At 36.2% G+C, this 20,180-nt stretch overlaps 1 protein-coding gene and 1 pseudogene across 9 annotated transcripts in view; both read right to left on the reverse strand.

Moving 5' to 3' along the window:
* The window catches only part of ZZZ3 (zinc finger ZZ-type containing 3), an 87,549-nt gene that overhangs the window by 41,983 nt on the left and 25,386 nt on the right, over positions 1-20,180 (reverse strand). For 4 of the 8 annotated variants that reach the window (XM_081143610.1, XM_081143607.1, XM_081143611.1 and 1 more), the window contains exons 2-4: positions 11,491-11,618; positions 9,763-9,913; positions 2,757-4,312 (exon numbers count right to left, since the gene is read on the reverse strand). In XM_081143610.1, coding sequence (XP_080999736.1) covers positions 2,757-4,261 — 1,505 coding nt within the window. In that variant the 5' untranslated portion in view covers positions 4,262-4,312; positions 9,763-9,913; positions 11,491-11,618. Of the gene's footprint in view, positions 1-2,756; positions 4,313-9,762; positions 9,914-11,490; positions 11,619-18,586; positions 18,635-20,180 lie in introns of all 8 variants that reach the window. The other 4 variants (XM_081143606.1, XM_081143605.1, XM_081143609.1 and 1 more) reach the window with 2 other exon arrangements.
* On the reverse strand, positions 13,980-14,261 carry LOC308560263 (protein S100-A10 pseudogene; annotated as a pseudogene). The gene has a single exon. The product of its transcript is annotated as a protein S100-A10 pseudogene (transcript).

Here is a 20,180-nt window from a genome sequence, read left to right on the forward strand (position 1 = left end):
GGGCCTAATTACTATAAATCGAGTCTAAGGATAAGACTCTACACACAGTATCTTTACAAACATTTACAAGTGACTAGATGACCCTATACGTGATGTCCTTACACACAAGATGAATAAATTTCAGGCTGAATGCTAGGATAGAAGGTTGCTGATTAAATAATCAATGTTAATTTAGAGGAGTGTTGCAACTGGAATAAAGAAGAGCTATGTCCTCCTGGCTCCAGACAAAGAACTATGCCATGCTCATTGTTTTCTATTAATAGCATACATGTATTTTTTAAACGGGCTACTAGGAAGTACTCATTCCCTAGTTGTAGAGAAACTCATGTGTAGGCTAAGCAATGCTCATTTCCTAGTTTCAAAAGGCAATTATCTGGAGAAATTTTCCAGTATGAGGAGAAAGAAGAAGAAAAATATTTGATTGGGTGTATGTACATCTGTGTGCACAGGAGAATAGTAATCCATCTACCCCAAGTGTCTTTTTGTTTTTTTCCTTTACCTCAAGTGCCTTTTAACATTTTTAAACTGCCAGAAATTTGAGACTTGAAAGCACTTAGACAGGTATCATGATGCTATTTTTAACAATGACAATTTGGGTTAAAAAGAGACAGCATTATATCCAACCATCTCTTGGCTCTAGACAAAAAGCAAAGAAATAGGGACTTTACTGGAACAGATTACATCTGACATGATCAAACACCCTCTCCCAAGGTAACTTAAACTATCTCTAACCAAAATGTTAATTAAGATGCTCCCTCTCCACCTCACTTCTCATAATTTGTTTCCTTTTGGGGGGAAAAAAGTTGAAGGTGAAGTGTTAAAAGGTGCTATTTCAAAAGATTTGGAACAGGCAAAAAAGCAAGGAGTGATTTCCTTTTGCCCAAAGTCACCCAATGAGGCATTAATGTGAGAACACTGACCTAATAAGGCAACTGCTATGGAAATTCAAAGGACTTTGTATAACCTAAAAAACCCTGAAACTGTATTGCTCTCATTCTCAAGGGTTAGGAATATGGAACATGATTCTTTAACAACTGTTAGATAGGAACATCATCTGTCAGAATCATGCGGGGAGAACATAGGTAATATTAATGAATTCATGGGAAAATATTTTTCATCATCAATAACCAGCTACACCTTAAGAGAACACCTCTTTTGCCAAAGAACTAATAAAAAGAAAAGAAAATTAACAGACTACCATTTTGTAAAAATGCACATTTCTTGAGCTTTTGGAATTTCCCCAAGACATATGCTCTGCTTTTTTGCACTTGTAGATAAACAACTCTACTTTTAAAAACTCCTTGGCCAGTGTGGCTCAGTGGTTCAGCGTCAACCCATGAACCAGGAAGTCACTGTTAGATTCCCGGTGAGGGCACATGCCCAGATTTCAGGCTCCATCCCCAGTAGGGGGCATGCAGGAGACAGCCAATCAATGGTTCTCTCTCATCATTGATGTTTCCCTCTCCCTCTCCTTTCCTCTCTCTGATATCAATAATAAAATTTTAAAAACTGATACATAATACTAACGGTAAAAACTCAAATTATGAGTTGTTTTTCTATCTCAAATTGTACTTCAAATAGTTCAAATATATGAAAATGCTACACAGTTCCACAAAATAATAAAATGCTCAGATAAAATGATGTCTCTATTAAACCCAGTATTAAAATATTACTTATAAAGAAAAAGGAAGAAAATTTTCAGAAGACCTATGCTAAAAGGCCACCAAATTATCATATACATATACGAATTATCTGTAACACATGGCAAAAGATTATCATGGTCCACAACCAGGATTTGATACTTTGTTCTGATACATACCAAGATCTGGCAACTGTCACAGCAAAAACATTACAAAGGTTCCCCAAATCAGTATTTTTACATAGCCTATATAATCTGATTGTGATATTAATTCAAAAGCCTACTCTGTAAAAGTAAAGATGATTAACATATATATTTGTCTTTTATTCTAAGCAAAACTGTGATAAATTTGGACTCTGAATTCTTTATTTTAAAAAGTACCTTCATCACAAAGGTTAAGAACTGATATTATTTTAAGATATGGTCTCCCCTTATAACTTAGGATCCAGAAAAAGCTGTCTCAAATGCTTTATATCAACCAAAGAGAAAACTAACTCTTGCTAAAATGCTAATTACAACATACAACTAGCTGTCATAGTATTAACAGTAATATATACTTCTCTAAGTCACAAAAATAAGAAACAATGCATAAAGCACATTTTTAAATCAAAAGTTGTAACTGGAAATTAGCTATAAATAATTAAGATCAAAGCAGATTTGTAGTCCACCAGATTTCCCTCATCTGGATGACATCTAAGCACTCCTTAATTGTTCTACACTACCTAGAAGGATAGACACTTCATAGTGCACTATAACTATAAACCAAAGTGTACTGCGATAACCTAAGGCATTTTATAAATTAAATCAAATGATGTAACTTACTAAAAAACAAAAAACACCAAGTTTCCACATCTCTTCTTATTGAGACATATTGAAATACCAAAACTAAAAAATCATATTGCCGTTGAGAAAATAAAAATTGAATTTTAAAGTCTTTCCTTTTTTGGAGGTTTGTGTGTTTTTTAATGAGTTGAGAAAATTATGTTAAACTTAAAACCTCAGCTAAAGCATTAATTTTTAGCTGTAGTAAAAATGTTATGAATAGACATTTATGAATACTGAGAACTTGGGGAATAATAAACAAAGCAGAATTCATGGTTACCATATTTACACATACTCTTTGTTGTGTTTCAGTGCCACATGATCTGATTCAAAGTAATAAACATCAGGATCATCATCTTCCTCGTCTGTAATGTGCGGATTGGCACTCTCTTTGGCAGACGGCAAGTTCCCAACACCGAGTCCCGCCTCTGAGGGTGGCTTACTTTGTCCTTCAGTCCCGTAAGTTTCAGAGTCACAGCACAGCCCTTTTCCATTCCGAGAAATTTCACCAGGATTTGTGGGAGACTCACGTATATTATCACTCGCAGTTGCATGTGTTTCACTGGGACTCAGATTATTCTCCTCAAACTGTCCATTTTCTCTGCAAGGAGAACCGTTTTTAGTGGGACTGCTTCTGGTAGGGGGTGCCCTTCGTGGTGAAGTTCTCAGAGTATACCGATGTTCTTGAGGTTCTGATAAAGACATTGTTTGAGCTGAAACACAGTCTACATCAGAGGATGGTTCCAGTTCTCCGGAGACCGGCATACTCTCAAGTCTTGAGTCCGGGGCGTTACTGGTGTTTTCATGACACTGCTCTCTTGAGGCACTGCTATCTCCCACCACATCTACTTCCTCCTCAGAATCCCTTAAAGATGACTGAGTTTCAGGAAATGGGCCTGTAGCTGGCTCAGTAGTCAGCTGACTAACATGTTCCACAGGCAGGCAGGCAGTTACTGTTTTGTGGTCCTCCAACTTGACCCGCACTTCTGAGTTCGTGCAAGGCACGCTATGGTCTATATAACTGTCCTCCTTCCTACTATCAAGGAACACTGAAGCGTGGGTGTCCGAATCCCCATTTTCAGCTACTGATTTTTCCTGCAACTCGTAGGAACCAGTGCTGTTTTGTTTAGTGTTCCCATCAGGCTGACAGTCATCAGAGTTTATACCAGCTGAATCACTGTCATCAACACCATTGACAGCCAAATAGCCCGTGATTTCTTCAACTACTGCAGAATTAAGTGGCCCTTCCTCACTGACATTTACCTTTTTAATTTCCCTTTTCTCACAATCATCCAGTATAAGACATCGACAAGCTCGTTTAGTCCCTTGAAAATCTGCATCATTGTCCACTACTGTACTTCTCTGTTCTACTGACTCCTTGTCTGATTTTATAGGTGAGTCGTCTTCTGAGCTGTTTGCTGCTTCAGATCTAAGACAACGCTTAATTCTTTTTAAAACTGGTGAAACAGGTTCTGTTTGCCTTTTCTCACAATTTTCTACAGCCTGTCTTTCTACATTATCTTTCTCTGAAGAAGAAAGTCTTCTTTTCCTAGGGCTTACCCATGATTCTCGAGTACTTTGTTGTTTTAAATCAGTAGTTCTCCCACTATTATTTCCCTTCTGAATTTGCACAGGCTCTGGTCTCTTCTTTGGTGATCTTGATCGTACTTGAGAATGAGAAGAGATTTCTTCAGGGTGAGCAATGCTACGATTCCTTAAAGTTCTACCACAAAAAGATTCATCCAAGCCGTTTAACCCCACTGTTGATCTTGTAACACGAGTAGATCGGGAAGCAGCCATACTATGGCAAGTCCCTACAATACGGTCATCATGATCCACTCATTGGGAAACCTTCAAAAATGTAAACAAAATAATGAGAAAAAGGTAATAGTTAATATACCTAAAACAAAAGTAAAAAGCTACAACTTTTTAATCCAAGTATAGTCAATATTAATAAATTACTTGATATAATTTATTTTATTAACATTTCAAAAAATGCTATTAGTAACAGCTAAGCATTCATTATATGGCAGTTAATATGTTCCAGGAATCATTCTATATGCTTTATATACATTAACTCACTTAAGCCTCACAACAACTAGAACAGGTGCTATTAAAAATCTCTACTCTACAAATGAGGAGATTGAGCACACACATTTTTAGTTATCTGTCCAAAGCCACACAGCTAAGTGGCAGGGCAGGGCTCAAGAGACCAAGCTCTTAACCTGCCTCACCATGTATCTGCCTCTCAGATACATAGGCACAAAGGGCCCAGAAAAGACCTCTCTCAAAGACAGGATTCGATCTTGGTTACTAAAATAATAATCTTGAATTCATACCGTAGCTATCACAAAAAACCTATCCCAATCATTTCTCATGTTTTCTCAAAATATTCCTGGGAGGTAAAAAGGCAGGAGCTGCTCTTTTTAATTCACTGTTACTACAAGGAGTTTCAGGTCAAATCCTCTGATAACAAACTATGTGGCATCCAAAAAATTTTGGTTGCAGTAGAATTTTTTGTAATTAAGCAGACTGATAGAAATCACAATCTTAGTTTGCAGTGGCTAAGAGCAAAACAGAGCCAAGCCAAGCCTCCTGAGTTCCTAGAAGTAGAACCATAAATTAGCAAGTGAAATAAAGTATTCTAGAGGATAGAAGAAAAAGGGAAAGAAGCCCCTGAAGCAAATACTATATTTACATCAGGAGTACACATTATAACCCCATCCCTTCCTTCTTAGAACTCCTATATATGTGTGTATGCCCCAGTTTTAAGGTGTACTGGGGAGATGAACATTTTCTGGTATGAATGCTTGGTGTTTCTATTTCTAAAATAAATATGTGAGGAAAACTGAAAAATGCCCCCACTGATCCATTTGAGTAAACTCTGAGGGGTTTAGTGGTTATTTTCCAAAGGCTCTCTCGGCATGCAGAATAAAGGAGCTGTTAAAATGTCAAGTCTCCATTCTTCTGCTCTTCTGTTTAGCTTTCACAGGAGACTTTGCTACTTCACTGTCTAACTTCCAATGTGGCGTAGGGTAGACAAAGAAAGAAGCCAACAACAGCTGTAGTGCAAAGTTTCCCAATACTCCCCTTCCTCTCTGCCACCCTTCCCAAAGCCTCCCTCTCCTATAAACCCCAGTGCCATTCTACCCCTACCCCCGCAAATCTAATACAATTTGCCCTTTGTCTCAACTAGAACTATCCAGCAGTTGGAAAGGTTATGAAGAACCACAGAAGACACAGAAACATGTTATCACATACAGGAAAAGAAACATAAAAAGAAATTGTCTTTGCTGTTCCTGCCTGCTGGCAAATGAACTGAGTGAGAAAGTACCCTGCCCTGTAACATATGTAAGTTGGTTGAATTTAGTTTTCTTTCAGAGTATGGCATACTTTTACATTTTTAATTAACAAATTTTTAAAAATCTTACAACAATCACAAAACCAGCTCTGGGATTAAAGCATAAAAACTTGTTCTAGAGAATTCCACAGCAATCACATGAACAGTTAAGTGTGGGACGCCAATCAGAAGTTAGAAATACATTCCTCACAGTAAACTTTTACTGTTTTGGGATTCATTAGAGGAAGCTGACATGTAATTCTCTTTTGCTAAAATCATATTAAGATTACAGTCTATTATTTTTATTCACATATAATAAACACTGTATGATCCATAAATACCCACTTTTAATTACAAAAAAATTAAGTTAAACTTTTGATGTTTCAAAAGAGCACAAACTAAAAAATATTAATATAAATTTATTTGTCTCATGTACCCAAATCTGAAGCTCTCAAACTTGAAGGTGACTGATTTTTAAATATTAAATACCTATGTAAATATAAAAAGAAAACTAACTGGACTTATAAAATCAAATGCAAATACTGCTGATGCAAATTTGATTATACTCATGATTTATAGCTCAAATATATTGGAAATAGTAATATTTTACCAACACACAAAAACAATCTGGTAACCTTTCCTTTTTAAAATGTGATAACAATTAAAGGCATATAAAACTCAAATGATTCCAGTAACAAACATTCCTAGACCTACTTTTCTTTCCACACCAATCTGAATGAGAGCAAAATCCCTGCCTTATCATTATTAATGAAATAAGCTTATTATTATTAGTACCCAGAAGTACTATAAACATACATAACATGATAAAACACCACCGGTGAGGGACTATTTTATTTCTTTGCCATTCCAGTGATCAAAACACTGATTAATATGAAAGATTAAACCTTTTTGTTTCTTTTGCTAAAAATGTCTTTATTCCATGCAACAATTACAATGAAGGCCCAAGTTTTACAGTTCTCAAAACCATGCTATTTGGCCATATTTAAAGTGACACTGTTTTATAACAAAGATCTTTTTGTTATCTCAAGCTCTTGTAACTCAATGTGTGGCCTGAGGACCAGCATCCTGGGCATCTCCTGCAAGCTTGTTAGAAATGCATAACATCAGGCGCTGCCCCATACCTACCAATTAATTAGATTCCCAGGTAATTTATATGCCCATGATGGTTTGAGAAGCAGTGCCTTAGACTATTGCATCCAGGCAGTATTACATTGAAATAACAGTGTCATCAAGTTTCAAACTAAATCAGACCTATTTATAATATATCCTTTGATTCCTTCTTTGATCCCAATAATAAGAAATTTTACAAATAAAGCCAAGATCTCTTTGGCAATAGAAGCACCAAATAGAGGACTATAAAAATCTCTTGCCTAAAATTAACATACTGCATGCACCTAAGGTAATAAATTGCTTAAAATTCTGAAGATTAGAGTTAAATAAAAATTTTAATATTTACTTATTTTTTTTAAGACTTTTAAAATTGATTTTTAGACAGAGAGGGAGAGGGAGAGAGAAACATTTATATAAGAGCAAAACATCATCAACTGCCTCCTGCATCCCCCGCCACTGGAAGATCAAGTCCGAAACCTGGCCATGTGCCCTGAACAGGAATCGGAATTGAACCGGCAACCTTTTGGTCCATGGGATGACACCCGACCCACCAAGCCACACCGGCCAGGGCAAGTTAAATTAAATTTTAACACTCTTCCCTATGATGAATTTTCTTCTGTTCTAACCTTTTCCTTATCTTTTCTATTTTGCACAGGCAAACATAAAGGCATATACTTTATGTGGTATCTGATAAACTGAGTGCAAAATTCAATGACCAAAAAGGAACAAAAAAAAAGTCCTGATTATCTCAACCAAGTCTAACATTGTTTTGCCATGCTTAGCAAAGTATTATAGACTAAAGCAATTGTTTTCCCTATTTTAGCTGCATAATACAGTACTGAAGCAATTCAGAGAATTTCTCTGGAGCACAAAATTATATCCTGACAAAATTTAACTTGCTAAGGGAACAGAAAGAAACTCAGTTACAAACTAGTATCTCAGAAAAGACCCCTGCTAATTAACTAAATAGGAGGCACATGGTGAAATCCTTAGCTAGCACCCAACTAGAACTGGAAATTCAATCACTGTAGTTTTAAAGAAAATTGTCAGTTAACATATTCATATGAGCAAAATCCAATCTAGCAACTAGAATGAAGTTTTCTCTATATGTTATCCACCAACCAATTCGGTGGCACTTTCTAGAATAGAGGCAAGTGAATATGGAAGGCTTATTTGATGACAGCAGTCAACCAAATTTCAGCCTTTCCTTTCCTATGAATCCCCAAATTCTACCCCAAATTCCACATGTCTCCCCCACTTACGTTACCTCACATTTAATAGGATCTGAAACACTCTCTGAAACAGTATTAGCTATGTTTCAGATAATACATTTCGAGCCCCTCTGATCACATCAGTTATTCCTTCCAATAACTGAAAGGAATAGCAAACATTAAACAAAATGGTCCACCTCATGCAACACCACTCCAGCTATCACCTTTACTTAAGAAAAAGAAATCTCCAAATGATATTTCAAAGACACTGCCTGCTGTAATTACCAAAGTAGTGCAGTTTATTTTTGGGGATTGAGGGAATGGTAATCAATCCTCCATTAAGATTAATGTTCTAGCTGATATTTATTATCCTAATATTTAGTTTTATTAAATGAACAACTTTTAGCAAACTGGTCCTGATCCCAGGAAGACAAGCCAAAGTGAAAAAGCAAAAAGAGGAAGAGCAATTGGAAAGTGTCATAAATAGGATTCTTTTCTATCTGTCTAGAACAGCGATTTTAGAGGGGGGTGGTGTAGAGCAAAAAAAAAAAAAAAAAAGAACTCATGGACACAGACAACAGTGTGGTGATTGCAGGGAGGTGCTGGGAAGAGGTGGAAGAGGGTGTAGGGGTGATAAATGGTGATGAGGAGGGAGGGGAGGGGAGGGGAGGGGAGGGGAGGGGAGGGGAGGGGAGGGGAGGGGAGGGGAGGGGAGGGGAGGGGAGGGGAGGGGAGGGGAGGGGAGGGGAGGGGAGGGGAGGGGAGGGGAGGGGAGGGGAGAATTTTTAAAAGTCAGGGGCACTGACCTCTTTTCCCTCAGACTGCCAAATAAAAACATGACAACAGCCAGCACAACAATAGCTGTCCAGTAACAATGAATCAAAATTACACCCATTTTTTTGTCAGATCAGCAAAAAATATACTTTTTGTTGTGCCACAGAATTTTAGAAATTAGTTTATGTGTGCCGAGATGAGAAAGGTTGAAAATTACTGATCTAGAACATAAATTTGAACTGTTTAATAATGGTTTAGAATATCCTTGTCAAACAATTCTTTTAAGACAAATTTCTTAGGCCAAGCAATTACCACTATTTCTATCAGGTTAAAAGTATCTATAAGGTTAAACGTAGGAGAGCGAAACCTGGGAACCACATATGCAATTCAACTTAAGATTCTTAATATTCACCTCTCCTGAAGCCTGGTAATTCTATTATGTATTGTCTTGTATAAAAAGATCTCCTGTTTCCTCCCCATTAAGAGAGACAGATATATGATTGATTAGATAGAAGGATAGATAGATAGAGCTAAATGAATACACATTTAAAGAGACAATTAGAGAGAAAGAGAAGTCAAGGAATTTCATAATGCCCTTGAATCAAAAATACCTAGGGTATCAAATATGCTCTAGAGATTCCAATGTAGTTAGTCACTTCATTTATTTCCCTGTTGGGAAAAGAGTGGGAAAATATTTCACCCCATCCCATTCCCTATAGCTCCACATTCCCATGAACTGTACAATTGTCCATGCAGAGAAGTATAAAAAAATATAAAGCTCCCACCCCCTAAAAAAAAAAATCAAACTGTAGATGTCTTCACTGCTGCAAAACTAAATAACTTACCTGTACAACCAAAGATCTATCATTGTGGAAATATCCCTTTTCCTTATATCCTGAAGGAGTCGGAGCTATGATCTAGAATAGAGCTTAAGCATCAGGGTTTCAGACTCTCAGCTTCAGCCATGGAGAATACTAGAACCTCCTAAATTCCTTTCTTTAAAATAATAAAAAAAAAGAATTAAAGAAGTAAATTAACTTATGCTAATAGATTCACTCCTATAATAAGAGGAAATAGCAGGTAACAGAACATCTGTTCACAGTAACATCACTGGTACTTCTTGGTAACTTTGTAGCTACAGAGATACATACTAAGAAACTGGAAAAGGATTTTTAGAAACCAAGAAAAAACAAAAAAAGCTTGACATATACTAAATCCTTACAACAACTCAATATTAGTTTGAGTCAAAATGTGACTCAGTTCTTTTTCTAGAGTCTCAGGCAATATTTTTTGGAGGTGACCAAAGACTGCCCTTGATAAAAGTCCCTACACAGAATTTATAAACTCTTATTCTAGAAGCCTTCCAAAATTTTCGCCTTCATAAGCAAAACTGGGGACTGAACAACAAAAATAATTTAGGTTACGTATACCAAATAATCAACCAAGTTTTCTATATCTACATGATAACCTTGATGATTATTAAAGTGCTACAAGTCTCTTCTAAAGGGAAATTTCTATTATTTTGGCATATGGATTTTCAACAAGGACAAAAACAATAAGCATTTTATGGGTTTTAGTACCCAGTTGGCCAGATACTTTAATTACCTTAATTAAATTCCATTTCTTGGACAGTCTGGTTAATTACAGTTTATTTTATAATAATGTATTATGATATCCTTTTCAGAGATCCTGGCTAAATGAGTTATTATGAATACCCATTTGGAAACAAGGAGAAACACCAGGGAAAAGACTAGCAATGTTTATGGTGTAAATTATCACTTTATTATAAACTTAAAACTAGATATTCTAAAAATGGCACTACTTTCGATTAAGGATTACAATTTTAAAATTGATGTAATTTATTAAGCTTTTTAAACTAGAGTTACTGCCTAGTAAAAACAGACAATGATTTTATTCAGCTAGAAAGTGAACGACTGATATCTAATACCTATAAATGCAACCTCTCCTAAATATGCCTTGTAAATTCTTCAAAAGCACAAGGCAGGAAAACTGTCTAAGTAACATAACTTAATACTGCCCTTAAAAAAAAAAAGTTTGAAATTAACATGAGGGTACACAGTGAAACCATGGTCCTATAAAAAGTAAACCTTAACTTGAAAACTCATTCTTCTTATAACAAAGATTCCAACTGGTCAACTGCTTTGTACCCAACCCTGAAACCTTTCAGAAACATGGCAAAACATTACATTCTATAGTACATGGTGGTGATAGCAATCATCAGAGACAAAGAGGATCCACAATAAAAGATGTGTCTTGAGTACACACTGATACGCCCAATCTAGCACTCTATCAAGTTCTAGTCAGCCACATTACTACCTTTTTGTATTGTGTTTGCTATAGGAACATCATCCATTATGACATTCACCAGGCAAGGATATCTGCAACTGTTATTTTCACAGAACTGATATTTACAGCTGAGTTCTACCAGCATTAAGACAGACGGGATCATGCAGATGTGTTTTTAAACAGCCTGATACGATGAAAAACAAACTAGTTAATTACTTCTAACACTACAGCCTGCTTGGCCTTAATTAAGATTACATTTTTCTTACCTTTTTTAAATCGCCTAGTATTTGATTCCCAAGCGTCTGCATTTATCTGTCAGCACTGTTAATGTCCATGTTACATTGAGACTTCAGGTATTAATTATTTATATGGTTGTACTAGCACAACTTGATATCTGTGAAGGGAAACCACAATATAGTCACTATGGATGTGTTACTGCTTACAGATTTGTGGATAAAACTGATATTTCTAAACACACAGCACATTGCATTTTCGAATAAATTTTAAAAAAAATCCTTACATTTAGCTACTAAACGTGTTCTCTTCAATGACTGATGATTTGCTAAAAAACACTCTTACAACTACTTCTCAGAGTACCCATATAAAATATTTCAAAATTTAAATTCTTACAAATTTGAGAGCTGCTTAGATTCCTTTTGACTACCAACATAGATATAATTTTCCAAAAGTCTGTAATTTCTCAGACATTAATAGAAAAGTACTATTTTGTGTTTTACAATATTAGGGAATAAACTATAATGCTTACGAATGCAGTAAAAAAGATCCCTTAAATGTGGCTTTAACATATGCAATGTCTTTTAAAGTAATATTTTGGTTTTCGTTAGATTATCCCTCTGTGACCAATTTGTCAACATTATTTTGGAAATAAATAGAAAATAAATGTGACAAAATAAAGAAATAAACCAAGATGTAACTGTACAAAAAAACATTCCTTAAAAGTAAACTTCTTGAAAACACGGTTGTAGATTACAAGTCTGAAAAACGCACTGATGTGTTTGCAATGAAGAAAAGCATTATACACTTATTCATATATATCAAAGAAAGAAACCTATGAATGGCATTCTAAAATGATTCACTACGATATACCATTCCAAATTTCTGTGTAATAAGAAGAGTGAAGATCTATCAAGAAAATGCAGATAGCCTTATGCTATTTTGTGGATAAAATGTGTTACTGAAGTTTTTTTCAATATGCCAAAGTTTTCATCAACAAAAGAGTAGAAACTAATATAATACGTCAAATATATCTCAATTTTTTTAAAAATTGGAGGAAGAAAATAGAGTAGTGATTAAGAAACACTGGCATCTATCCTCAAACATTTAAAACAATTCTCTATTCATTTTTTTCAAATGTTAAAAAAGACTTTAAGTAATATCATAAAAGAATAACAGTTAGTATTCCTACATTTTAAAGTTGCTGTAAATTTTCTTGTAATAAGGAAGTTAAACTAGTAAAACACTTATATTCCTAGGACATAATAGTAAGAACAGTTTGTGAAACTTTTAAGTTATTTTGATATTTTTGTTTCTTATGTAGATGCGTGTACTGAGTTACTATGTAAAATGAATTACTTATTGTGGGTCACAATAAAAAATGTGTGAAAGCTAAAAAAAAAAAAACAAAAAAAAAAACCCTTTTATATTCCCTACATTATATTCTTCATTTCATTCACTATACATTTCAAACTTACGCATTTTGCACAAATGCCATACGCTTTCTGGAGCAGATAAACTACTCTGCATTGTGAAAACCTACAACAATTTTTAAAATTTGAATTATTTAACTATGGTAACTTACTTCCAGAAGTTTAAAAAAAATAACTATTTTGTGTTTTAAAAAGCATACAAAATGGGAAACAAACCATTTATATCCTATTCCTAAAGCCTCTTATTTATTCCTTGCCACAGAGCTTTGCTTGTTTTCACATACTAATAAAATTCATTGACTATTCAAGAATTCCAAAAGCAAATCCAAAAACCAATCTTGACTGAAAAGAATTACTTTTCCTACTGTTTGCAAGCTAACACTGGTACTACTGTGTCAAACAGATTACAGGACCTCAAATTCATGGCACATAAGAAATCACTTCAAGCCTACAGAAACTCTCACTAGAAAATATTATCAGTTGTAGTGATAGAGCGAAGTTACAAGCTACAAAACATACTATACAAATAAAACTATGAAGTCTAAGCTAAATGCAACCTAAATTATAAGACACTGAAATTGTTTTTATAAGACCTTGAAAAAAAACTCAAAAGATTATACTATAGCCTAATATTTAGTATCCAATTCAGTTGTTGTAAGTGAAAATATCAAATATGTGCACTACATTATGTCCTAAGTTTAAAAGAAAAAGAAGGATATTCAAAGTCAGTTATAGAAAGCATTTGGGACAATGATCAAAGACAGAAACGTCTGTCCCGGACAATTAAGCTCATCACAGGTACTTGCTATAGAGAGCTGAACCAACAATTTTTTTTTTAGGAACTAAAACAGAAATTTGTTTACTGAGGGCAAGAGAATGCAAGCAATATAAAAATTAAAAATATATCTGGCTTTAATTGCCTTTTCTTTCTCTTGTCAAATGAGGGTGGGATTTTATTTGCACATTTTCTAAGGTTCCCAATTTTATCATGAAATCCTTAGAAGGGGGGGAACGCTGTGGCGCAGAGATTCCTTAAGTAAGCCACTGAGAGAACTCTTATCAGGGTGGAAGTAACTGCTCAGTGCTGCCTACTTCTTTACCTTCTGCTTCATGTGTACTACAAAGCAGTCATTGCACACGATGGTGAACCCAACGATCAGTGGGGAAAAGCTCGGGAAGCCCTCTGCCGACTCGGCACTGGTCCAGGGCCTTCATTATTTTGTCCATGGCCAGATTTTCCAAAAATCCAAGGAACTCCTTTTTCCTGAGTACTCTCAGGTCCTCCTTTGTTAAGTAGCCTTTATCCCAAATAGCCAAATCTGTGAAAGGTGAACATCATGGTTTCCATGGTGTTCCATTTGAGAGGGCATTTTAGTGAGGTCTTGGCTGGAGGCACAACTGGATCACTCAGCTGACTGGGACCCAGGCCAGAGACACACCAGATTTTTATTTGGTACAAAGTATGACCAAAAAAGAGCACATTTTCCTGGCTTCCTAAATTGTTTGGAACCACAGGTCCAGTGTCTTGGATACCTTCTACAGATTTTAGAAATAACCTATTTTAATGGCAACAGAAAGATAGCACAAAGAGCATCAGATTTGGTGGAAGATGTATGATTTCTGTCCCCAATAATAACTGTTTTACCACAGGCAAACCACTTTGTGCTTCTGTACTTCATTTCTTCATCTATAAAGCAAGAGATATAATACCCACCTACTACCTCTCAGGGTTATAGTGAGGTTCAAAAGAGATGATGTCTGTGAAGTACTTTAGTTTATTGGTTTTCAAACTTTAGTGTGCCTAAGAAATTCTTGAAACCAACTACCCCAGAAATTCAGATTCAGTGGTCTGGACATGCATGGGTAAACCTTTATTTTTAATTAACCACTTCAGATCATCCCCAGTTCCACTGGGACTGCCCAGACGAGGATCATATTTTGAAAAAACTATATGAGTTTCTTCTGAGACTTTAGCTGTAAGCATTACCCTAAGGCTTGTTTAAAACACAAATTTCTAAACCTCATCCTTAGAAATTCAGATTCAATAAACTTGGGGCAGGAAACAGCATTGTAATTTTATCAAATACTACTGGTGATTCAGATGTAAATGGTTCATGATCCATCCTTTTAGAAACTCTGAACTAGATTCTTCCCCCTACATATTTCTCAAATCCTTCCACCTTCCTAGTATCATCATCAACCATGACCAACCTTAGGCCTCATCATCACTTGAATTAATATACATGCCTTGCAATTGGTCACTCTACTTTAAGTCTTGTCCCTTGCGAGTGCATGGTCTACAGACTGGCCTAAAATGCACACTATGTCACTTTCCTATCTAAAACCCTTCCAAGCGGCTTTTGCTTCTGGCTAAGACAGACTAACAGAAATGAGATTTATGCTCCCACCTGAAATAACTTAAAATCTGGACATATATATTAAAGTTGCTTTTCATCAGACATTGGAAAGGTGCTTTATCATCAGATAAGAGTAGGACAGTGATCAATGAATAAGAAACATAAATAAAGCCTTTAATTGCCCCAGATTACTGCTTAGTTTCCAGGCTGCAGAGCAGGGAGGGTTATCCCAGACAAAGCACAGCAGTATCCCTGAGTTAAGGTGATGAAATGAGGAGTCTGGGAAGACCAAAGTAGCTATGGTCCCCAAAACACTGTACCAAAGAGGTGGGAGCTGTAGAGAGAGGGAAGGCCTCAAAATATCTGCAGAGATCCCCTTCAAGTCTAGAGCTGGGTACTAAACCACTGGAAAACCACTCATACGGAGGACAGAGAAAGGTACCCATATCCAGGGGTATGCCGGAAAATGTGCAACAACTGGGGGCATTGAGTGGTCTATAGTTCCTGGTTTATAGGATCACCAGTGTCTGTGCTGTCAATATTCCCACCCATCAAGTGATATCACTGAGAGCAAGCAGAGTTGGGAAGAGATACATTACACCACATTAAACATTGTATAGTATTTCTAGCATAGATATACAGTAAACATAAATTACCACCAGAGCACAAAAATAGTAATGTGGAATAACAGAAGTAGGAAGTAATGAGTTTTGAGTATTTATTACCTTTGCTCTTAATATAATTGATTTAATTATAAGTTTGTATGACTTAATTATCTTAAGAATTAAACCAGCTCACAAACTTCCTGATATTTTAACAACTGGCACACACAAGGTCTATCATATCACTGCCCATGGCTCACACAGGGCCAGGAACACCTACCAAACAGAATAGAAAAACCTCATAATTCATAGGACATCAAGTACAGTGCTCAGAAGGTCACTGCCTCAGTAGTGGGGCAAAATAAGCTCTAAACTAAATATAGTTTTAGTTCCATCTAACAAAATTAAAAGCAAGTATCAAAAGAATAAAGCCATTTCCAAGGAACTTAACTGTGTCCCAGAACAAAGCTCAAGAATATTTATAGTAATACAAAAATGCTCAGCACCAAAAAAGGTAAAATTGGCAATGTCTGACAGGAAAATACCACCCACATGAGAAAAATCATGCAAGAGAAAAGGGTCCATACATGACAGACCAGACAAGAACATTCAATCAGTTATTATAACTGTTAGGTAGAAATATGAAAGATATTTTTTAAAAAAACAAATAGCCCGGCCAGCGTGGCTCAGCAATTGAGCATCGACCTATGATCCAGGGGATCGAGGTTAGATTCCAGGTGAGGGCACATGCCCAGGTTGTGGCTTGATCCCCAACAAGGGGCATGCAGGAGGCAGCCAATCAATGACTCTGTCATTACTGATGTTTCTCTCTCTTTCTCCCTCTCTCTTCCTCTCTCTGAAATCAATAAAAATATATATTTAAAAAACTGATTCTTCTAGTAATGAAAAATGCTGGTTGGATTAACAGATTAGACACTGCAAAGAAAATACCAATCAACACAAAGACATAGCAACAGAAACTATACAAAGTAACACAGAGAGAACAAGACTGGGGAGAAAAAAAAAAGCATGAATGAGCTATGGGACAACACCCAAAACCCTAGTATATGGGTAACTGGTGTGCCCAAAAGAAGCAGAAAAAAAATGTCTGAAAAAGTAATGGCCCAAAATTCTTCAAATTTGATGTAAATTATAAAGCCACAAATCAGAGACTAAATAAAGTCAAACACATGAAACATGAAGACTAAGTCACATCGAAAACGAAATGCTTTAAACTGGTATTAAAATAAAAAGAATATTTTAAAAGCAGATAAGAGAAAAATAACACATTGTATACACAGGAAGAAAAATAAGATTGACAGCAGACTACTCACTGGAAACAAATCAGTGAAGTTTATCATTTTTTAAAATATACGTATTTTCATTGTTGGAGTGTTACAGATGCCCACCAATTCCCCTCCCCTTCTGAAGTTTATCTTTAAGATACTGAAAAAAAACCTATCAACTAAGATTTTAAGAGCCAGAGAAAAATCTTTAAAAAACAAAGTGGCATGGCTCAGTGGTTGAGCATCGACCTAGGATTCAGGAGATCACAGTTTGATTCCTGGTCAGGGCACATGCCCAGATTGCGGGCTCGATCCCCAGTGGGGTGGGGGGAAGCAGCCAATCAATGACTCTCTCATCACTGATGTTTCTATCTCTCTCTCTCTCTCTCCCTCCCTCTCCCTCTCTGAAATCAAAAAAGGTATAAAAAACTAAGGCAGCCCTGGCCAGATGGCTCCGTTGGTTGTTGTCCCATATACCAAAATGTTGCTGGTTCCATCCCCAATTGGGGCACATACAGGAGGCAACCAATTAACGTTTCTCTGTTTCTCTCGACCTCTCTCTCCCTCCTCCTCTCTCCCCTCCATCTATTTATCTCTCCCTTCTTCTCTCTCTAAAATCAGTAAAAACATATATATTTTTTTAAAGATAATGAAATGGTAACACTGAATCATAGAAAATATTTGTACGTCATCTGTCTATAAAGAACCTTAAGCAAAAATCAAAAGCAAATGAACAAAAAAACTCATAGACACAGACAACAGAATGGTGATTACCAGAGTAAAAGGGGGTGGAGGAGGTAGAAGAGGGTATGGGGGTAAATGGTGATGGAAGGAGACTTGACTTGGGGTGGTGAACAAACTATACAAAATACAAGATGATGTATTATATAGAATTGTACACCTGAAACACATATAATTTATTAACCAATGTCAGCCCAATACATTCAATAAGTAGAAGAAAAAAAAAGAATGAATCTTTACAACTTAAAAAAAAATCTAGTTTAAAACCAGGCAATGGACTTGAACAGATAGTTCTACAAACGTGATGTACAAATTGCCAAAAAACACATGACAATATGCTCAACAGCATCAGCTAACAAGGAATTGCAAATCAAAACCACAATGAGACACCCACTTTGTATCCAGAAGGATGAATACACAAAAGGATAAATAAGTGCTGGCAAGGATATGGAGAAACTGGTACCCTCATACATTGCTAGTGGGAATATAAAACAGTGTAGCTGCTTTGGAAAAGTGTGGGAGTTCCTCAGTAGGTTAAACATAGAATTACCATATGACCCAGGAATTCCACTCCTAGATATATACAGGTACACCTCGTTTTATTGGGCTTCTCTTTATTATGCTTCACAGATGTTGCATTTTTTTTCAAATTAAAGGCAAGACCCTCCACCAGCAAAAAGATTACAACTTGCTTCATTGCGATACTTACTTTATTGCGGTGGTCTGGAACCAAACCCGCAATATCTCCCAGGTATGCCTGTGCCCAAGAAAAAGGAAACATGTTCACACAAAAATTAGTTCACAAATATTCATAGCAACACTATTCACAATAGGCAAAAAATGGAAACAACCCAAATGTCCATAAACTGCCTAATGGATAAACAAAATGTGGTTTACAGTGGAATGTTATTCAGCCATAAAAAAGAGTGAGGTGTTAATACGTGGTACAACATGGATGAACCTTAAAAACATTATGCTAACTGAAAGAAGCCAGTCACAAAAGGTCACTTGATTCCATACATATGAATGTCTAGAACAGGCAAATTCAGAGGCAAAAAGTAGATTAGCGATTGCAGAGATTAGAAGAGGGGGGAGATGGTAGAAAGTGACTGCTAATAGGTATGGGGTTTCTTTTCAGAGTGATAAAAGTATTCTGCGATTAAATACTGGTGATGGTTACACAATTTTGTGAATACACTGAAAATCACTGAATTGTGTACCTAAAAGGATGGTTTTTTAAAAAAAATTTTTAAATTTATCTTTATTGTTGAAGTATTACAGGTGTCCCATTTTCCCCCCCAGTTGACATCCTCCACCTCGCTCCCACCCCCTCCCCCGCCTTCACCCCATTATTGACTGTGTCCATGGGTTATGCTTACATGTATATAACTTCTTTGGTTAATCTCTTCCCACCCTCCACCCCCCTTCCCTCTGAAATATGATCGTCTGTTGCATGCGTCAGTGTCTCTGAATTTATTTAATTCGTCAGATTCTTTTGTTCATTAGCTTCTTCTTAAAGAAGACCCTTCAACTTTTCCTGTAGTGTTGGTCTGGTGGTGATGAACTCCTTTAGATTTTTCTTATCTGTGAAGCTCTTTATCTGACCTTCTATTCTAAATGATGGCTTTGCTGGGTGGAGCAATCTTGGTTGTAGTTCCATGTTTTTCATCACTTTCAATGTGTCTTGCCACTCCCTTCTGGCCTGCAAAGTTTCTGTTGAGCAGTCGTATGGGGGCTCCCTTGTAGGTAACTAACTACTTTTCTCTTGCTGCTTTTAAGATTCTCTCTTTGTCTTTAACCTTTGGCATTTTAATTACGATGTGTCTTGCTGTGGGCCTCTTTGGGTTCCTCTTGTTTGGGACCCTCTGTGCTTCCTGGACTTGTAAGTCTATTTCTTTCCCCAGGTAGCAGAAGTTTCCTGTCATTTTACCAAATAGGTTTTCAATTTCTTGGTCTGTTTCTTCCCCTTCTGGCACCCCAATAATACGAATGTTGGGCTGCTTGAAGTTGTCCCAGAGACTCCTTACACTATCTTCATATTTCTGTATTCTTTTTTCTTTTTGCTTTTCTGGTTAGGTGTTTTTTTGTTTCCTCATGTTCCAAATTGCTGATTTGATTCTCAGCGTCCTCTACTCTACTGTTGACTCCCTGAAAAATATTCTTCATTTCCGTTCCTGTAGCCTTCATTTCAAATTGGTACTTTATTATGTTATCGATTTTCTCAGTTATTTCCCTAATAGTATGCTTAAACATCCTTGTAAACAAAATTCTGAACTCTGTATCTGTTAGCTTGCTTGGATCTA

Source organism: Miniopterus schreibersii (genome assembly GCF_964146895.1).
Source record: "Miniopterus schreibersii genome assembly, chromosome: 8".
NCBI lineage: Eukaryota > Metazoa > Chordata > Mammalia > Chiroptera > Miniopteridae > Miniopterus > Miniopterus schreibersii.